Source organism: Armigeres subalbatus, chromosome 1, assembly GCF_024139115.2.
Source record: "Armigeres subalbatus isolate Guangzhou_Male chromosome 1, GZ_Asu_2, whole genome shotgun sequence".
Taxonomy (NCBI): domain Eukaryota; kingdom Metazoa; phylum Arthropoda; class Insecta; order Diptera; family Culicidae; genus Armigeres; species Armigeres subalbatus.
Genome location: NC_085139.1, coordinates 255,226,269 through 255,246,336, shown reverse-complemented (window position 1 = coordinate 255,246,336; position 20,068 = coordinate 255,226,269). Strand labels below are relative to the sequence as shown.

At 45.4% G+C, this 20,068-nt stretch overlaps 2 protein-coding genes across 2 annotated transcripts; one reads left to right on the top strand and one right to left on the bottom strand.

Moving 5' to 3' along the window:
* Positions 1–8,331: 8,331 nt before the first annotated feature.
* On the bottom strand, positions 8,332–10,411 carry LOC134206816 (bifunctional arginine demethylase and lysyl-hydroxylase PSR). Its single transcript, XM_062682546.1, has 5 exons — positions 10,099–10,411; positions 9,679–10,037; positions 9,262–9,606; positions 8,934–9,122; positions 8,332–8,870 (listed from the first exon to the last, which is right to left on the bottom strand). Exons 1-5 carry the CDS (start codon positions 10,178–10,180, stop codon positions 8,658–8,660), a joined length of 1,188 nt encoding a protein of 395 aa, XP_062538530.1. The 5' UTR covers positions 10,181–10,411; the 3' UTR covers positions 8,332–8,657.
* Positions 10,412–16,934: 6,523 nt separating this feature from the next.
* LOC134206815 (zinc finger protein 2-like) lies at positions 16,935–18,830 on the top strand. Its single transcript, XM_062682545.1, has 3 exons — positions 16,935–17,152; positions 17,372–18,352; positions 18,408–18,830. The coding sequence occupies exons 1-3, from the start codon at positions 17,045–17,047 to the stop codon at positions 18,780–18,782; spliced, it is 1,464 nt and encodes a 487-aa protein (XP_062538529.1). The 5' UTR covers positions 16,935–17,044; the 3' UTR covers positions 18,783–18,830.
* Positions 18,831–20,068: the final 1,238 nt, after the last annotated feature.

Sequence of the window (20,068 nt, the reverse complement as noted above, 5' to 3'; positions counted from 1 at the left end):
CACACATAAATTTTGACTATAGCATTTCCCACATAACGGCTATATGAATTTGCATAGCATATATGTGTAAACACACATAACCCTTATTAACTAATAACCTTTATGTGGATTTTCCAATAGCGGGTGGTTATTAACGCACACATAAAATTTATTTAGAAATTTCTTTAGATTTTTGCCAATAAAAATGTGTGGATTTTTATTAGTGTAGGAAAATTTGGAAGAAATCCCTTATGCAATCTCTGGAAGAATTTATTTGAAGAATTCATAAAATAATTGCCGAAGAAATTCATGAGTATTCATTTAAAAAATTGAAGAGTTGCTAAATAGTTTTTGAAAAAACTCCAAATGGAATTTCTTGAGAAATTGATTAAGAAATATCCGGAGGAATCGCTAAAGAAACTTCCGAAGGAATTCCTTAACGATTCTGCTAAGGAATTCTTAACAACATTTTCGTAGAAATTACTGAAACAATTTTTTTGTATGCATTCCATAAGGAATTTTCGGAGAAATTTTCCGGAAGAATACATAAAGTAATTTTCCAAGGTTTTTTATTGAAACTTTTCGGAGGAATATCTGGAGGAATATACTAGGAAATATACCAAGTGATTTTGGCGCTTTGGGGATGTATTCAAGCCTTCGCAAAAGCTTATGTGCCACAACAAACATAATTTGCGAGTCACCTACAGGCAGTGTTGCCTTACACTCTGTGCAAGAAATTCTGCTCTTTGATTTTACTCCATCTAAACGATGGACATTTAGAAAATTCAAATAGCCTTGTATTAGTTGCACTTACTTAGTTAAGATTGTAAAATCGTGTGGATGGAGTAAAATCAAACAGCAGATTAGTTTGCACAGAGTGTAGGACAACACTGTCTACAGATTTAGGTGCCCGACTGAATGAGGCTTTGGCTTAGACGATTTCCAAAGACCATTTCAAAAATTTTTGTATTATTCTACTTAGTAGATTAAATCTACTAGATACAGCCTAATTCAAATTCACAACTAATCAACCAACCAATTCATTATACAATGTTTGTCACCACACTGTCTTAGAGGCACCATCACTTGAGGTAGATTTGAAATTGAATTCTGACGAGTTCCACCTCAACAACATTCTAACAACTAACTAACAAAAACAATCATAACAGGAGTTTAGTACTATTCCAATCAATTCCACCACGTTGTATTGTCTTACAAATAAGTATTTCGTCTCTATAAGGCCATCTTCAGTGTCTCTTACTTTACTCGACTCGACTCAAGTCAATTGATTTTTTTATTGCGATTAGTCATCGGCGTGGCAAAATTATGATCGGCGGCGCGCCGACCCAAAATCGCCGGCGGCGGCGGCGTGAGTAAAACCACCGGCGGCGGCGGCGCACAGGTCTAATTTAACATATTAGACAATTTACGAACTCCATTTCTCGCGCTTAGTTTCATAGGGGCGTAACTGTATTGATCGATTTCTTTTCGTCGATGTTTTCTTTTTATTATTGTATCGAATTGACATAGTTTGTCGATGATTTAATGGTTTGGTGTGATAAAGGATGATTGTATCTTGGACCATAATCAAAAATCACGGTTGTAGCTTTTGAAACAATTGAGTTATTAACAAAATATAAAATCGATTAAGAGAAATCGATCAATACAGTTACGCCCCTATGAAACTAAGCGCGAGATTTGTTTTATCAAAACCCAGATTAATCCACCTAGCGGTGATGGTAAGTATTTTGGACATAACTTCCAATCCCATAGTCCGATCTGGCCAATTTTCAATAAGAAACAATGGGATAGAAATCTGCGTCGAATGCAACTTGTTGCGAGGATAAGTGCCCGAAAAATGAGTGACACTTTTGCTACATTTTGGTACGTGGGTGCGCACACACACACACACACACACACACACACACACACACACACACACACACACACACACACACACACACACACACACACACACACACACACACACACACACACACACACACACACACACACACACACACACACACACACACACACACACACACACACACACACACACACACACACCGGTGCAGCAGGGACTTTGTCCGAGGGCTTGACGACCCCTCCCCTCCACTGCGAGTTAGACCGGGACCATCGTCCCTAACCCCTAATCCCAAGGCGTCAAGTGACCCGTGCCGAGGGGATGCATGGCCAGGGGGGTGAAATAATAAGCTAGGCCTTTAACGGAGCCTGTGGGGTACCTGGGCACCCTCCACAGTAATTGTCCCTTACCGCGTCATGCTGGGCTCTGGCGTGGTGGACCTCTTTTCCCGAGCAACTCGTGGGACCAAAATGGAAAACCAAGTCAATTCTTCAATTAGTGGTAGTAGTGTAGGCGACAACCCCTTCGCAAGAGGTGGGTTGTTGAGGTCTCCGCCTAGGAGGCCAGAGGCACTAGTCGGCAGCTCAGTGCGCAGCGCCAGCGTGGGTCACTTAATCTTCCTCTCGGCTAAAAAAACGCCGGTAGAGGTTATTGACGGCCCATGGCTTGTGGAAGCGATAAACCGCAAACGCGATGGGCTTTCGGCCTTCGAGGTGGTGACGCAACAGCTGGACGCCATCATCGACTTTGCGTCATCTAAGCATAATATCAGTAAGGACCTCAAGAGGAGCTTGCAGAAACTTCGAAAGACGATGCTGGACACCAAGCTGGAGAGGGCGGTCGGGACGGCCAAGTGTAAACCCGTGAAATCGGTGGAGTCGAGGTCTACCCAGACTGAGGCCCAAGGATTCGCGGACTCGGGCAAGGTCGAATCGACCGAAGGCGTGGCAGCGAAGACGGTGGTACCAAAGTCTACCCAGACTGAGGCTCAAGTATTTGCGAGTACGTCGGGGGTGACTGCTCCAACGGAGCAGACACAAAAACGGGGGAGACAGTCTCCAGGGGATGAGCTCCCTGGGGGCCGCTCCAAAACGCGGAGGGTTACTACCTCGAACAAGGGTAGTGGGGCTGGGAAGCTGAACCCCGGCCAGGTACCTCCAAAACCGGGGGCGGAAGGACCTGGAAAGGTCCGTCCACCCAGGAAAGACGGCGGTAAGGGGTTACGGCAGGCTGAAAGTTCTCAGCCGCACCAGACCAGGGAAATAGAGGGAGATGACGCCTCGTGGACCCTGGTCAAGAACAAGAGGAAACCGAAGACGTCAAGGGCCGAAAAGAAGGCCCAGGCGAATGAGGGTAGCAAGAAGTCTAGGGTAGGCGCCAATCGCTCCAGGGGCGATGCCCTAGTCATCAAGGCGGACGAGGCTAAGTACTCGGACGTCTTGAAGGCGATGAGGAGTGACGTCAAGCTCGGTGAACTCGGCGCCGACGTACGTCGAATAAGACGTACCCGGATAGGCGAGATGATCCTCGAGCTGAAGCGGGGCGTCTCGCAAAAGGGCGCCGCCTACAAGAAGTTGGCGGAGGAAGTCCTAGGCGAGACGGTCAAGGTGAGGGCATTCACTACGGAGGTGAATCTAAGGGTTAAAGACCTGGACGAGATCACCGAAGTCGAACAGCTCGTCACGGCACGGCGGCGACAGTGTGAAGTGGAGACGCCCACCGCAGCCGTTCGGCTACGGAAAGGTCCGGCAGGGACGCAGGTAGCATTGGTTCGGCTATCTGCAGCGGACGCCTCCAAGGTAGTCAAGTTAGGGAGCGTCAAGGTGGGATGGTCGGTATGCCCTGTGGACATATACGAGCAACCTGAAGTTTGCTTCAAGTGCCTGGAACCGGGGCACAAGCAATGGGACTGCAAAGGCCCTGACAGAAGCAATCTCTGCCGACGCTGCGGATTGGAGGGACATAAGGCACAATGCTGCACGAACCCTCCCAATTGTTTGATTTGTTCCAGCAAAGCTGTGAACAGCAAGCACCCCATGGGGGGTTCGATGTGCCCGGCGTCTAAGCGTGTTGCGTTTTCTCACGTTTTCGCGCAATGCGTGACCACATGCTTGCCACATGTGGTCTGGATACTACCCCAGACAACCTAGTTCGGAGGATGTGTAAAGATGAAGTTGGCTGGAACGCCGTTTTATCGGCTAGCGCCCAAATCGTCTCGAAGCTACACAGAAGGTGGCGCGTGGACTCAAGGATGGCTAGTTCAGGCGCAAATAAAAGGTGGTCCAAGGGATCGGAGTCGGCTTCATGGGTCATACCGGTGGTGGTCATGCTCTGTGGTCGAACTCGATACTTTTATCAAACAAGTGGCCGCGCGAAGAACAACATGGTATCGTCGCTTTCGCGGCGTCGGTCAACCGGGCGGGTTCCGAGCCCGAGGACGGAAAGGGGTCCTCGTCAAGGCTGGGGCAGGCGTAAGCACCGCGTTGGCATGTCCCTCTGTGTGCTGGCGAATAAGCCCTATCGCAGAAAGGTCAATTTGGGGTGCACGCGGCATCATTATTGTTGATACCAGTCGTGCAGAGGGAAGCAGGCGCGAAGTCGACCCTTCCCACTTTCCGAGGACATAGGGCGTGGTAAAGCCACCTGGAAAGCCGGCAACGCGCTGGCACGATACCATGGTATTCTTCTAAGCGAGTTACGATGTTCGGTGCTGCAAGGAGACGCAGCTAACCTCGAGGGTGCGTTGTGCACTGGCCCCCCTTTGAAGCATTACTTTCTGGTTGTACCGAAGGGACTATGGGCTTGGCGGCAATGGAAACGGTTTAGCGGGTCGGGGATGTAGTCCTGCCTCCCTCGTTTGCTATTGGAGGTGATCCCCAACCCCGCACTTCCTGGACAACCCAGGATGTCTGTTGAGCAGATTCCCCCTCCATTGCTTAGGAAGAAAAAAAACACACACACACATCGGAGCAAGCGCCTTCTTTAAAAAACCCTGATTGATCCACCCAGCGGTGTTTGTGCCTTTCTCGTACATTAGATATACTAAAAAAAATGAGTGAGAACGTGTTTTTTGTATATAAATCGTATTTTGGTCTTTGGTGACTTTTGATCCCATAGTCCGATCTAGCCAATTTTCAATAGGAAACAATGGGACAGGATTCCCCGTCGAATGCAACTTATTGCAAACAAATCGGATCAAGATAAGTGCCTAAAAGATGAGTGAGTTTTATTTTGCGCACATACATACACACAGACAGACATCATCTCAATTTGTCGAGCTGAGTCGATTGGCATATAACGGTTTAGGGTCATTTGGCCAAATGCCGTTTGGCCGAAAGGGTCATTGGGCCAAACGGCATTTGGCCGAATGCCTTTTGGCCGAATAGTTGAAATATCGGACAAGCGCTTTCTTTTGAAGAATATCCACCATTATTTTAATCCGGGCAAGCGCAAACTTTTAAAGAAGGAATCACATTCACCATTTCCTTAATCTGGGCAAGCGCTTATTTTTAAATAAGGGATCACATTCACCATTGCCTTAATCCGGACAAGCACCTTCTTTTAAAAAGGAATCATACTCACCATTGCTTTAATCCTGGAAAACGTCTATTTTTAAAGAAGGGATCTCATCAACCATTGTCATAATCCGGGTATTGCCTATTTTTTAAGAAGAAATCACATCCACCATAGCCTTGATCCGGGCAAACGGCTATTCCCGGCTTATGTATGCTTGCTTACGTTTTATGTATAAATTACGTCTTTTCAATTCTATTTTCGACCGGTGTGGTGTTATATTATTTACTAAAAAGCCCCTTTAAAAATTATGAAAATGTCCCTTATGCCTAATGACCCTCCCTTTTGACGGGAATGGTGCATGGTAATGGTACATGGTACATGGTACATGGTGCATGGCAATGGTACATATATAACTGTATACAGTTATGCCAAAATTTCATGGCGATATTTAAAAAAATACAAGAACTCCGTCTTCGACCAGAGGTTGTACAGACTGAATACTTAACACTTAGCATTAGACAATGGACAGGACACATAACACCCAGTGTCTGACACATGTGTCTAGACGATTGACGTCGCTAACCGCACGGTCACGAAGCCCGTTATGAATTATTGTGCATGCTGGGCATGCATGGCAAATAGGAAATGACCGATTCTGGGGAATGTTGCATTCTGGCAAACGGCCTTCTCGGGAATGGTCTATTTTGGCAAAAGACCTTTCTGACAAATGACTTTCTGCCGAATGTCATACAATCGGTTCGGTGTTATATTCCTCACTAGAAAACAACTAAAAATAACAGCAAAGCAAAATTATGAAAAATGTCCTATATGCTAAATGACCCTCCCTTTTGACGCTACTCACAGTTATGCGTTTATGCCAAAAGTTCATGGTGTTATGAATTATTACGAATTTACTTGGCAAACGCGTGCATAGCAAATAGGAGATGACCAAATCTGCGGGGAATGGTGCATTCTGGCAAACGGCTTTCTGTGGAATGGTCCATTCTGGCAAATCGATTCTGGCAAATGACTTTCTGGCGAATGTCATACAACCGAAAGATCAGCTGCTTGAGTATTTAAATGGTAATAACTGGCTGATCGGAACAATCGGGATATTGAGAAGGTCATTCTTGTGATACCGCATTGAACTTGATATTAGCTAGATAGAAAGAAAATGTAGAGCGTAAAAATACGATTGTTGCTGTGTTCTTTGACATAAAACGCACTTCTAAGACAATTTCTCGGCCCTCGTTGTTGAAAACCGTGAAACGCTTTGGAATTTCGGGTGGTGCATACAAATGGTTTAAAAGCTATTTCTCTGACAGATCTCGAAAGACTGCTTTTAATGATTCTGTATCTGTTTCTAGTCCCATGGAGAACACGCTCGGAGTGCCACCGGAACCCGAGGAAGTCCTCTTCCGATTCCGCGCCACACTGGATTGTCTGTATTGGATATTCCATTTCCGGTTCCACTTCTACCGACAGCAAAAAATCACACCAAGGAAATACAATCGTCGCTCGCGAAATGTAAAAACAAATTAACTACAACTATCTCTCAGTTCACGGTGTGATAAATATGCGAACCAGAGTCTATTATATATAGAGTTACGCAAAGAGTGAAGCCAAATCTACCTATTGAACTGTCAAACCGTCTACCTATCGAGCAAAGTAAACAAATGATTGTTGGTAAGCCGGAAGTATTGTTATCGCCTGATGATTATTATGGCGAATTAAAACTCATGAATTGAAATGTATTATATTTGTTCAAGAAACAGCTTCAAAAAACTTCAATACACCCCCCAATAAAGTTGCAACAAGAAACTCACGTGTTTGCACTCTGTAGGTGACTTTGGTTATCGAATTAAAAAGCTTTAGAAGTGATCACTCCCGTGAAGTCACTTGAAGGGTTGAACAAAAATGAAAGTTTTCAACATAATAACAAGAGCATCATTCAGAATAAGAGTAAGAAGATCCTCTTTGCGCAACTCTATATAATAGACTCTGATGCGAACATCTTTTGCCCGACCAGTGAATTTTGCGGCATAAGTGTCACATTCGGGGTTTGATAGAAAAAACGTTGAAAAAAATAGTTGTTTTTGGCAATATTTCAGTCCGGCCCAACGAATATGAATATTCTTCTATAGTTTATTGCGTTAAAGTCAATAAAAAAGCGAAATTTTGCGATAATAGGATGAATGCATTTTGAAACTTCAAATGCGTTTTTTCATTTTTCTCGTTTGTAACATGTGACATTTATGCGTCCGACGGCAGTGCGGGGGTTGCCTATCCGATTATGTTTTTTAGCACTTGTATACAAGTTTGATAAATTTTTTATCATGGCTTGTTATGATTCGGAACAGTTTTTGCCTTTCTCTTATCGTTCAAACCCTGGAAATTATTTATGATGTTTGATGTGGTGTGGATTGGACATAAGTGACAGATCGTCTTCACATCCTTGTTAACCACCGATGGCGTGAGATGTGATATCTTATGAAACAATTTACAATTATTGCTTCCCGAAAATTGGCAAATTTTCTATTCCGTGTAGTTTATTCAATAATCCTTAACCAAATTTCTTGTCTATTTTTTTTCCAACAATCTTGATTGATGCGATTGTTCCGCTTCATACTTTGTTTTTCTTGCATACTCTCAAGGCACAAATACCGATTTCATATCGAATGTTTGCTCATGATTGATTTTTTCTTCGCGTCATCCGGTCAAAAAACAGTAATGAGATGATAACTTTATTTGAGTAGGATGATCATTGGGATTGCTGTTGATTTGCTTGTTTCATATACTGCCGTTATACGCATAACTGTCCCATGTATACAGGGAATCCCAGCAAACATGGGACAAATATGCATATGATGGCAGTATATGTGTACCTACTTGTCATTAAATGAATGCTTTAAATCTCGTAGATACCAATTTGTTGGTGTCTATTTCCATATCCTAATTTGGCTACGCACTTTGCTTTGCTTCCGTTTGCTTTATTTTGTTAAATTACATAGTTTTGCTAAACTACTAGGGGTATCATCATTGTTGTTATCAAATTCATATTATTTTACTATTTTGCTTTATAAATTAGTTCCTAAACCTAAACGATTTTCACTTCAGTAATACTCGGGGCCATTTTTCCACACTATCAGATAGAACCAAGGCCCTTCATCAATAAAATCAAATTCACGTCCTGCCTGAGGAAAAAGCACATGAAATGAAAGAACTTTGATTTGATTTCCGCTCGCCTCGTTGGCCACGCGTCCTACCGGCTGATTATCAAATTTCACAGTATCAATCAGGCCATCATTCCGCCGGCGGTTTTCCGGCGCTTCTTGGTCTTGTGGGCCGAAAGCGATTCCTGACCGCTGTCGGTGTTGCTGCTGTCGCTTTCATCGCTGCTCGAGCTGGAAGACGATGAGCTGGAGTTGCTCGAGCTATCCGACGCTACACCGGTGCTCTGCCCCACGTCGATATCGACCGCTACCTTGGCCAGCTCCGGCTCCACTTCCTGTCGGATGTTGTGAGATCAATTTAAAAAGGCAAACCTTATGATTTTGACGTTTCACCCTACCTGAAGAACTTTCAGCCACTTTTTGGACAGTTTCGGCCTTCCCCGCACAGTTTTGTGCCACACGACGGGAAAGTTTGTTTTACTACAGAAGTTCTGCGTCACCGCTATCGTGTCGTCCATGTTTAGAACCACGTGCCACCACCCACCAGGAACGAATACCGTTTCACCCGGTTTCTGGAGGATCTCCAACTGAAAAATATGATTTTGTTTGCAAATGTTCTCCCACCAAAATGTTATGTCCCAAAACGTTATTTTCAAACGAATCTTCCGCTATCATTAATGCAAAATTGTAGACTTTAGACAGTACCTACATGTGATCGAAACTTACCGGCTTACAGTCGCTTGGCCAGTCCAACTGTTTCGTTTTCGGATAGATTAGATTGAACCACGTAATTGCTTCATCTCGCTGTTTGCCTCCTACTGCTCCGGTTACTTTAAGCAAATCCTTGGGTGTATGTGTGGGAAACAGGCACCACCGTTTGTGACCGCCAACCAGTGCGTTCCAAGCACTGGTCCCCAGCGGATCGATGTGAATTCCCGTCCCGGAACGGGACGGACCCATCACAAACCACCGATACGGCGGTCGGCGCTCTTCTCCGGCATGTTTGAACAAATCATCCTTGAAGTACAGCGGAATGTCGTAGTCCTCCAGGAGTTTTTTTCTTCTGTGATGCTGCAATAAAAACGGTAATAAAAATCCGGAGCTATGCGTTGAAAAGTATCTGTAGAAAGGAATGAGCCATACCTCACCGAAGCTGCTATCGAAAATATACAACGGACTGTCGTCCGTCGTACTCCGCATATACTCGATGTAGTACTTCATCTTCATCTTGACACTGTACCCATCGTTGTCCTCACCGCACTTGAACTTCTGGTTCCGGTACTTCTTGGCGAGCCGTTCCAAGGTCCACTTATACGCCGCCTTCCAGCCATCCGTAATCCCCTCGATAACCACCGGTTTGTAGATCGACTCGAACCGGTCGATGAACTCCTGCGGTGACACATCTTTCACGTGAATTCGTTCCACATTGTCCTCGAATTCCCGGAATTTATCAAACTTCCGGTGGTACTCCAGCTGCACCCAAGCCGTCTTGTCAGCCAGCTCTACAAAAACCACCCAAAGATTAACAACACTCTTGCAGAATAAAATTCATAAAAAACATACCTGGTCGAGCCTTCCTTTTGACCTCTCGAACGCGTTTTCTCGTACGATGAGACAGCTTCACTTCGCCTTCCACCAGGGACATTTCGCAGCTTCCGCGCTGTGATGGAGCTTTACACAAAAAAATTACCTTACCTTGATACTCGGGACTACTTCACTCGTATATGGCCGAATTCCTGATTTGATTTGTCGCAATTTCCCACCGGAATAATGGTAATTTTAATGAGGAGCAATTAGCGAAGCGATGTCCAGTGTTCTTCCCCGAAGCACAGTCCGTCAGTATGTGCAATTTCGACTTTTGATAATGGCGGAATGACAGTTACTCGTATACGCACTGATGATGATTGATGGATGACAGCCGCGTTTGATCGATCATCGGCATGCACTCGATGATGGTTTGTGCACTCAGAGAATAGACCTGTCCACGGGGCTCAAAAGATTACAATCGCTGTTGATTCAGCCGGGTTCCGTTTGTGTTTACCCGTTGCGCTGTGTCCACCTCTGCCCAACAGGTTATGGTGCCCTGGCAAGTTCCGGATAGAGGAGAAAAAGTAATGAGAAATTGTGTGTTCGATCGAGTTTAGAAGACTATTGTGTTGCGTGCCGTGAAACGAAATGGCGGACGTGAACAAGATTTCGTTTGCCAGATTGAATAATCAAAACTGGCAAATATGGAAGTTTCGAATGGAAATGATGTTAACGCGAGAAGAATTGTGGTACGTCATCGAAGACGAAAAGCCAGAAACGGTGTCGAAACAGTGGACGCGAGACGACAAGAAAGCTCGTGCCACTATCGGATTGTTTATTGATGACAATCAGTTCGGTTTGGTGAAAAACGCGGACAGTGCGAAAAAGTTCTGGGACAACTTGCGAGAATACCACGAGAAGAACACGGTTACCTCGCGAGTGTCTCTGTTGAAGAAGCTTTGCGGTCTGAATCTGCAAGAAGGAAGTGATCTCGAGAATCATTTAATGGTGTTGGACGATCTGTTCGATCGATTATTGAACGCGGGATTGGAACTGCAAGAATCCCTTCGAATCGCAATGATTCTCCGGAGCTTGCCGGATTCCTACAGTGGGTTAGTGACGGCTTTGGAAAGTCGTGCCGATGCCGACATCACCATGCAACTGGTGAAGTCGAAGCTCCTCGACGAATTCGAGAGGAGAAAAGAACGAGCTAGTGAATCGACGGTGGACAATAGTGAAACAACAGCAATGAAAAGTGTGGCAGTGCAACGTGCGGCAACGTCGGAGCGGGTGTGCTTCTTCTGTGGAAAGCCGGGGCATTATATCAGAAACTGCCGGCAGTATTTGGCGAAGAAGAAAGAAGGAGAAGAAGACGATAATAAGCCGGAAAACAGATTGAGTGAGAAGCAAAATGCCAAGCGAGTGAACAACAACAACAATGGTGCCGGTGTATGTTTTATGGCTGGATGTGGACAACAACAAGAGTCGTGGTTTGTGGACAGTGGTGCCAGTTATCACATGACTAGTGATAAAAACTTTTTCAAGTCGCTGAAGAGCGTGGATGGTCCCGATGTGATTTTGGCCAACGGGAAGATTGCTGCCACTGCGGGATGTGGTGAAGGCTCTATTCAGTGTTTTGATGGGAGCGGCAATGTGATCAAAGTGAAGCTGAGTGAGGTTTTGTACGTTCCGTCGCTGACGAGTGGGCTGATATCTGTTGACAGGCTGACGTCCAAAGGCTTCACAGTAAACTTTAAGAAAGACAGCTGTATGATTTGTGATGCGACCGGGAAAGAAGTTGTGGTAGGAGAGAAGTCGGTGTGTTTCTACAAGCTGAAGTTGGCCTAACTTACGGAGGACGGTGAAGCACAACAGCAGCCCTGGTGTCGTGTTGCTGAAGTCAAAAGAACGCAATTGAAGCTGTGATGAAGTGAATGGTGAGCCATGACGACAAGGAGGAGTAATCGTTATTTTTTTGGTGGAAAATGTGTATACGAGGCCAACCATTGAGAAGGAGTGTTGGATTAAACAATGTTTGTTCCTCGTACAAACTGGCGGTCTGGCAACACTGTACCCAAAAGTTGTCGGTTCGTAAATTGACCACATGGGTACTAGATGTTAGTGTATGTGTTTCTGATGACAAGACTGTGGGACTGGGGGATACTCCGACGCAACGGAACAACGTAGTTGGCGAAAGATAGTGGCCATAAACTCCGGAAATATATCTCGTGAATAAAAAAGCACACGCGGACACGAGTTACAACTTTATTAATCAAAACGTCAAAACGAAAACAATACTAAAGGTATATAATAAAAAGAGGTGCACGCAAGATGTGCACTAGAGAGGCACGCATTAGAGAGGCGCGCCGTCGTGTATAACGTTAGGGTCGACCGTCGCTCAACTTCATCACTCCTCCTCGACGGTAAGCCCTTAGACTCCTCCTAGCCCCAGCAGCTCTGCCAATTGATGATGCTTGACCGCCCCAAGTGGCTTGGTTAGGATGTCTGCCTTCATCGTCTCGGTTGGGCAATACCGCAACTGCACCAGCCGTCGTTCGCAGAGGTCTCGTACAAAACACTGCTTCGTCTCAATATGCTTGCTCCTCTTACTGGTCCGTTCAGATGTCCGAAACTCAAGCATCCCTGATTATCCTCGTAGACGACGGTGGGTTCTGCCTGTTTCTCGCCTAGGTCTGCCAGCAAACGTCGCATCCACAGAACTTCTTGGCATGTCTCGCCAAGCGCCACATACTCTGCTTCCATTGCACTTTGCCTTGAAAACCCAGCGGCTACCGATCAGTTTCTTCCCCGGAGGAAGGTCACACAGCTCCCAAGTACCGTTTTGCGCGTGCGACTGGAGTTCATCTTTCATCGCTCGCTTCCACGATTCACTCTCAGGACACTTCACTGCCTCACTGTAGCTAACTGGTTCAGCCATTAGCTGCGTAGCCACACCCACTACGAAATCGGAGTAACGTCCGGGCATCTTTCCACGATTCCGACGCGATGGTTCCCTGTCCGCTGAAACACTCTCTGAAGTAAAGTCATTGTCTGGTTCAATTTTCACATCAAGAGGGTCGTCCATCAAATACGAACCACTCACGTCAAAGAAATGTTCGGTCTCACTTTGTTCACTCTCCGACCTATCATAGCACTCATCTTCTTCAGCCTCTTCATCACTCTCCATAGGCTCCACTTCCTCGTCCGCTTCAGCATTCGGCACTGCGCCACGCTTCGGAATTTCATCTGGAATCCACTGAACCTCGTTCTCGACAGGATCACACTGCGCCTTCTCCGGAGACGCTGATTCGCCGTCCATCTCCATGAACTTTGCGTCACGGCTCACCGTAACCTTCTCTGTTGTCAGATCTACAAACCGATAAGCCTTATGCTGCTCCGAGTATCCGATGAAAGTAAGCTTTCGCGCCTTGCTATCGAGCTTCTTCCGTTTCATGTCGGGGATATGCACCCATGCCTTGCAACCATACACCCTCAGATGATCCAAGTTGGGTTTCCGGCCGAACCATTTTTTGAACGGAGTGACGTCCACTGAACGCGAAGGAAGCCGGTTCTGCAAGTATGCAGCTGTCAGCGTCGCTTCGCCCCAGAACTTTTTATCTAGCCCCGCGTCTATGAGCATCGTTCGGGCCATTTCTTGAAGATATCTGTTGCGTCGTTCGGCTACGCCGTTCTGTTGGGGGGTATACGCGGTAGTAAACTGCGCGCGAATACCTTCCTTCGCATAGAAACTCCGCAGCTTTTCGTTCGCATACTCCCCGCCACCGTCGGATCGAATTACGCGTGGCTTCCTTCCGAGCAGATTCTCCACGTAACGCACATACTCCACAATCTTATCAGCGGCCTCAGATTTCTTTGATAGCAAGTACACGACGCAATATCGACTATAGTCGTCAATAAGTGTCATAAGGAACCTGTTTCCACTCGGTGTTGACGTTTCCATAGGTCCACACAAGTCTGTATGCACCAAATCCATAATCTGTGTCGACTTCCGCTCGGCTTTCTTCGGGATCGGTGTACGTGACAGCTTGCCTTCCATGCACGCTTCGCACGCAAGTCGAATACCACAATCCTTAACCTCAAACCCTATTGCAAGCTTATCTTTGGCGATTTTATCCACCACCGAAGGGTCCCTATGACCGAATCGACGATGCCATCGATGTTGGCAAAAATCATTGTGGTGCTTACCTTCAGTTCCAGCGTGCAAACCCGTCTCAACGATCTTCAGCTGGTACAAGCTTCCCGAACGGACTCCCTTGGCGACAACTTTACCGTCACCATCGCAGATGTCACAGCAGTTGTCCTTGCAAACCACCGTTAATCCCTTGGAGGCCAATTTCGTTACAGACAGCAATCCACAATTCAACGACGGCACATAGAGAACATCAGTCAGCGTGATCTCCACGGTACCACCATGTCCATCAACCCCGTACACCTTGCCTTCACCGCAACCAGCCGACTTCACAGCAGTCCCGTCTGCTAGGAACACGTCAGGAGCGCTTGACTCGTCCAACGTTGCAAAAAAACGCCTATCGCTGGTCATATGACTGCTTGCGCCGCTGTCAATAATCCACTGGCTTCGGTGGTTCGATCCGACCATAAACAGCACGGCACTGCTTACCTGCTTCGCTTTCGGGGTTTCCCTCTTCTGGCCTTCACCACTGTCCTGCTTCTGCTTCGCCTGGAACAATCGGCAGTTCCGTCGTAAGTGCCCTTTCTTTTTGCAGAAAAAGCAAGTCTTCTCCGACACAGCAGAGGCACTCTGTTTTACACCCGCTTTCATGACCTTGTTGTCACTCGATGATCCACCGGAACGATCCTTACGCCGCTCGTACTCGTCCAGGATCTTTGACTTTACGAGCTGCAGCGTTAGATCCTCGTCGGGTCGACTCTCCAACGCGGTCACGAGTCCGCTGTATGAATCCGGTAAACTTCGCAGGATCATCGCTATCTTCAGGGACTCTTCCAGGGCTTGACCGGCGTTCTGCAACCTCTCGAAGAGCTCTTCTACGCTGAACAAATGGCTTTCCAGGTCGCCTCCTTCGAGCAGGTTCAGGTTACAAAGTTTCTTCAGAAGAGAAACTCTCGATGTGACGGTGACCTTTTCATGATACGTTCTCAACTGCTCCCAAAAATCCTTGGCAGTAGCAGCAGTCTTCACAAGGTTGTATTGATTTTCGTCGATACACAGTCCCATGGTAGCGCGAGCCTTTTTGTCGTCCTTGTCCCACTGTGCTGCGCCATTTTTGGGCTTCGACGTTCCGACGACGTACCATAATTCCTCGCGGGTCAACATCATCTCCATTCTGAACTTCCAAGAAGCCCAGTTCTGGTTGTTCAGTTTGGTAAATTTTCTGATCGCTTCCATCCTGCACACCAACACACGATCACGCAACGACACGTTCGACAGAAGAAAATAAAACTTTGCCGCACCGACCGAAAACTTTTTCGCGTTTTTACCGAACCGAAAACACTACTTTCGCGCAACCTCCACTGGGCTCATAACCTGTGGGACTGGGGGATACTCCGACGCAACGGAACAACGTAGTTGGCGAAAGATAGTGGCCATAAACTCCGGAAATATATCTCGTGAATAAAAAAGCACACGCGGTCACGAGTTACAACTTTATTAATCAAAACGTCAAAACGAAAACAATACTAAAGGTATATAATAAAAAGAGGTGCACGCAAGATGTGCACTAGAGAGGCACGCATTAGAGAGGCGCGCCGTCGTGTATAACGTTATAGGTCATTGCGCGCGGCAAACCTAACCTCACTATTTTGACAGGTACTGGTCCTGTTGTTTACGTTTCGGACTTAGAACTTTTTTGATTCAAATTAAATCTGCATATTTCACGATGTTGAAGACATTCCGTACATTCCGCATTCAAATATTGGTAATTATCGATAAGTTTAGGTAATTATCGATCAGAAAATTCAAAGAATGATAGAAGTATCTCAAAGTTAAAATAAAGTCGTCTGTAAACAGCAGGACCAATACCTGTCAAAAGTCGTGCGTGACGTCACTGTGCAATGGAGTATAGGGTCGACCGTCGCTCAACTTCATCAAAGACAACTATAGAGACATGTAAATAAACATATATTTTTTATTATGCCACCATGACTCGTACTGCGTAGTTGTTTTATTTCGTCGTCCCCGTGAAAGTTCCCGTGTTGTGTTTTTCTTTCTCCCGCGGCCGGTTCCGTTTGTGTTTACCCGTTGCGCTGTGTCCACCTCTGCCCAACATAAAAGACTTATTGTTGTATTCAACAATATACTTTTTTGGTTCAACCTCACGAAATTTTGCTGCGTGCAGAGCTACAATTTGTCAAGAGGCTCGCTCTAGCGGAGCGACTGAACTAAATTTTAGTCGTTAAGGGATCCATTACTAGCACTCACTCCCTAATAAGAAGTTCAAATTAAAAAAATAAACCCCGTTATAATATATTAAATAATAAATGAATATATTTATGAATGAGGTATTGCCTGATTTTCTCAAAATTGCACGCGGCGAACCCTTGATGAAAGGTACCGCCGCGCTTTCTGCATCCCGTTTACTTGATTCTTATGGGTGAATAGCTTTGCGGTGTATCGTTTGGCGCGGCCGTACCTTTCGACAGTCATTCGCCGCGTGAAGTTTTGTGCAAGTACCCATTTGGGAACATTACAAACGCCGCGCAGTGTATCATATCCAGAAAATCTGACAATATTTACCGTTCATACTATCGGGGATCCACGGTAATGCTTGAAAAGATCGATCAAGGTTCGAATACCAGCTAATTACTTCAATAATTGTACCGAAGTACTTGCACACAATACTGATGATGATCATCAGAATCTTGTACGTCACCAGCAAGAGCTCGCAAACATCAAACGCAGTACAAGATGTCCGACTAGCGATTAGAGTGCTGAAATTTTAAATTGAACATATTTCTACAAGTTTTGCATCCTCAACTCATCGAAATGAGTCTCCGAATTGACATCAGCGTGTGTCGCGTTTGCTGCAAGTCGGATGCTTCGAATTCGATCCTGAAGTACGCCAAAAAGTTTTATTACTGCACATCAATTGAGGTAAGATTTTTGGCTTGTTTATGTTTGATAAGGGGCGGTAGTAGTTCGGGGTGCTACAAGCGCCGGGCATCGAATCGCGGCACGACGACGTTGGCGTCGTGCTAAATGAGGACTGGGCTGCTGAAAATCTGCCTAATAGATTAGGCGCGTCCCGCGCAATATAATACTAGATTAACACGTGTCTAACAGTTGCGCGCAATCTAAAATATTTGATTTTAGGTGGAAGCAAACGATGGACTTCCGGATAAGATATGCGGAGCATGCCTGGACCGGCTGAAGATCGCGGTCGAGTTCAAAAAGAAAAGTGAATTCTCCGATCGGCAGCTTAAGAGCTTCATCAGAAATGTGAACAATCAGTTCATGGCCCTAGAGGGCTCGGACGCGGGAGACATGGAATGTGATGAGGATGAAGAAGTGCTGCAGATGCTGAATAAAGAGCCTCAAAAGCTGCCACAGGATATAATGGTATCAATTCCCAAAAGGAGCGCCAGCTCAATGTGTTCGTCGAATAAAGTTGAACGGCAATCGATATGTGAGGAAGCTGTTTCTACTGAACCGGAAGTAGAAGAAATCGTTGAAAGTAATATGATTCCAAATCAGACATTGGAACCGGATTTGGAGCCTGAATTGGAAACTGAGACCCTGGGGGAAGCAGAACTGGAGAATGAACCAGAACCTGTCCCGGAGACTGAACCAGAGCAGGAACAAGAGAAGTTCCGCGCGGTTGCGGTAATTCAGGAAAAGCCGGTGGTTAAGCCGGAAAAGGAACTTTACGAAGTGGTTGAGCTAGAATATGACGATAATATGATTCAGCATAATGATGTCATTGTTGTTGAGGAACCACAAGTGGAACAACGGGATTCAACGCCAAATGGTTCCGAAACCGGAGAAGAGTCGCAACAGGTAATTTACATTGGATTTACCTCCGATTATCAGGACAACGAAGATGAGGAGGAGATGGATGTCCGAAATTCAGAGGCCATTTACGATATCGCCGAAAAACAAAAGGAGCTACCTAATGCGAATATGGTAAAAGAAAATTATGACCTTATTTCCAAGACTTCGACGGTCAGCTCCTCAACAGGCGGAAGGTTTGATTGTCTCAAATGTCGCAAGTCATTTTCCACCAAAACGAATCTCAACCGTCATGTGCAGTCGCACAATGGAAATAAGCCATTCGTTTGTCCTTTGTGTCAAAAGGTAAGCTAAACGCCTATTTTAACACAAATTACTTAAATAACCGATTTTATTTCAGGGTTTCACCCAGGCAGGCTCACTCAAGCAACATCTGCTCATCCACCAAAACCTACGTCCATTCGTTTGCTCGGTTTGTGATCAAGGCTTCACCCAGCAAAAGTCGCTGACTTTCCACATGCGACGGCACACCAACGAAAAACCGTTCGTCTGTCCGCACTGCTCGTACGCGTTCCGCCAGAAGGACGGCCTGAAGCGTCATCTGCTGGTGAAGCACTCGGCGAACGATGCCAAGATGTTCGACTGTGACCTGTGCGAGAAGTCCTTCAAGACAAAATATGCCATGACGGTGCACCGGAAGCGGCACGACGCAGGCCTGTTGGGTAGCGATGGCAAGAAAAGAAAGGTATTGACGGACGAGATGGTAATGTTTTAACGTAATGCGATGAGATCTTAATTTTAAATAAGTACAATTTAGTTGATACACGTTTGGATTCATTCATTGATCCGAAAGATGCCTTGAGGCTTGTATTGCCTTGATAGATAGCAATATGTGGTGGTGGAAGCCGGGTATTACGAACGATTGCTTTCATATAGAAATAAATTTTGCCTGCCGATTTCGGTTATCATAGTGAGGAACCGGAGACGTTGCCCGTGTCGAACAAGATTTAAGGATAATCAGAAAAAAAAAAAAATTCCGCGGCCGTAGAATAATTTCGGATAAACGAAGTAAGTATACATCGTAGGAGAACAAGCGCTACCAAAGCAGTCACCAGATGCACGGGAGACCCTATAACGGTAAAGTCGCCATTGAGTTAGGTCACGCCAAGGCGTGGGATAAAATCGTTCACCGTGTGTATGGCGGGTTACAAATAATTGATTGGATTCTGAATTGAATTTTTATTACTCCATAGAAGGTAAACAAAATATTTGGATTGTGTTTGGGTTGGATTTGTCACTAATTCAATTCAAGACTACACACATGAATCATATAGGAGAAAAGACGGCTTTGGCAGGTTTTGTTCTGTTATTGTCAGGGGGGGTTTGTCGACCAAATTTTATTAAATTTGGCCACAATATTCTTTGATATGCAAAGAATGTTTAGGCCAAATTTGAGCATAATCAGTCATACAAAACCCCCCTGACAATAATAGAACAAAACCTGCCAAAGCCGTCATTTCCCCTACTTTATTTTTATTTTGAATTGATTTCGGATATCATTCAATCAGAGTACACTGAAACATATTCATCACTATTTTCACTATGCTAAGAAATCGTCGTGATAATATCACAATGAACTTCTCACATGCATGCTGCATGTTTTCAAAACTAATAATTATCTTATTTTTTTCGTCTTTTTGCTTCATCTACTAATCGTTGCGAGCTACAACCCTTAACAAACCACCCCCAATATCGCAATAGAGAAAAGAAGAACTATTATGCGAATACAATCCAATATCGATGAGACGCGAGAAATAGAGTTAGCCAGCCACCACGAGTTGATATCGGTGTTGACGAAATCGAGCTGCCTAATGGGTTTTGTTTTTCGGGCTTGCCGGTGACACATCACAGCGTGGTAAGACAAAAAAGCTATGGAAAAATATCCAACAAGGATACCATAGAAGCAAGGTAAATAACAACTGACTTTACTATACGCTAATCAAAATTCTCCCCACAGCACCTATGATCAATAGAACCACACATCCCATCCCTCTCCCATCC

Excerpts from the sequence above, each read along its gene's own strand:
- LOC134206816 (XM_062682546.1), bottom strand. The coding sequence starts at position 10,180 with ATGTCCCTGGTGGAAGGCGAAGTGAAGCTGTCTCATCGTACGAGAAAA. Across the intron at positions 10,038-10,098 it reads CAAAAGGAAGGCTCGACCAG|AGCTGGCTGACAAGACGGCT; the intron begins GTATGTTTTTTA and ends TGGTTTTTGTAG. Across the intron at positions 8,871-8,933 it reads AGTGGCTGAAAGTTCTTCAG|GAAGTGGAGCCGGAGCTGGC; the intron begins GTAGGGTGAAAC and ends AACATCCGACAG.
- LOC134206815 (XM_062682545.1), top strand. The coding sequence starts at position 17,045 with ATGAGTCTCCGAATTGACATCAGCGTGTGTCGCGTTTGCTGCAAGTCG. Across the intron at positions 17,153-17,371 it reads ATTACTGCACATCAATTGAG|GTGGAAGCAAACGATGGACT; the intron begins GTAAGATTTTTG and ends ATTTGATTTTAG. Across the intron at positions 18,353-18,407 it reads TTTGTCCTTTGTGTCAAAAG|GGTTTCACCCAGGCAGGCTC; the intron begins GTAAGCTAAACG and ends ATTTTATTTCAG.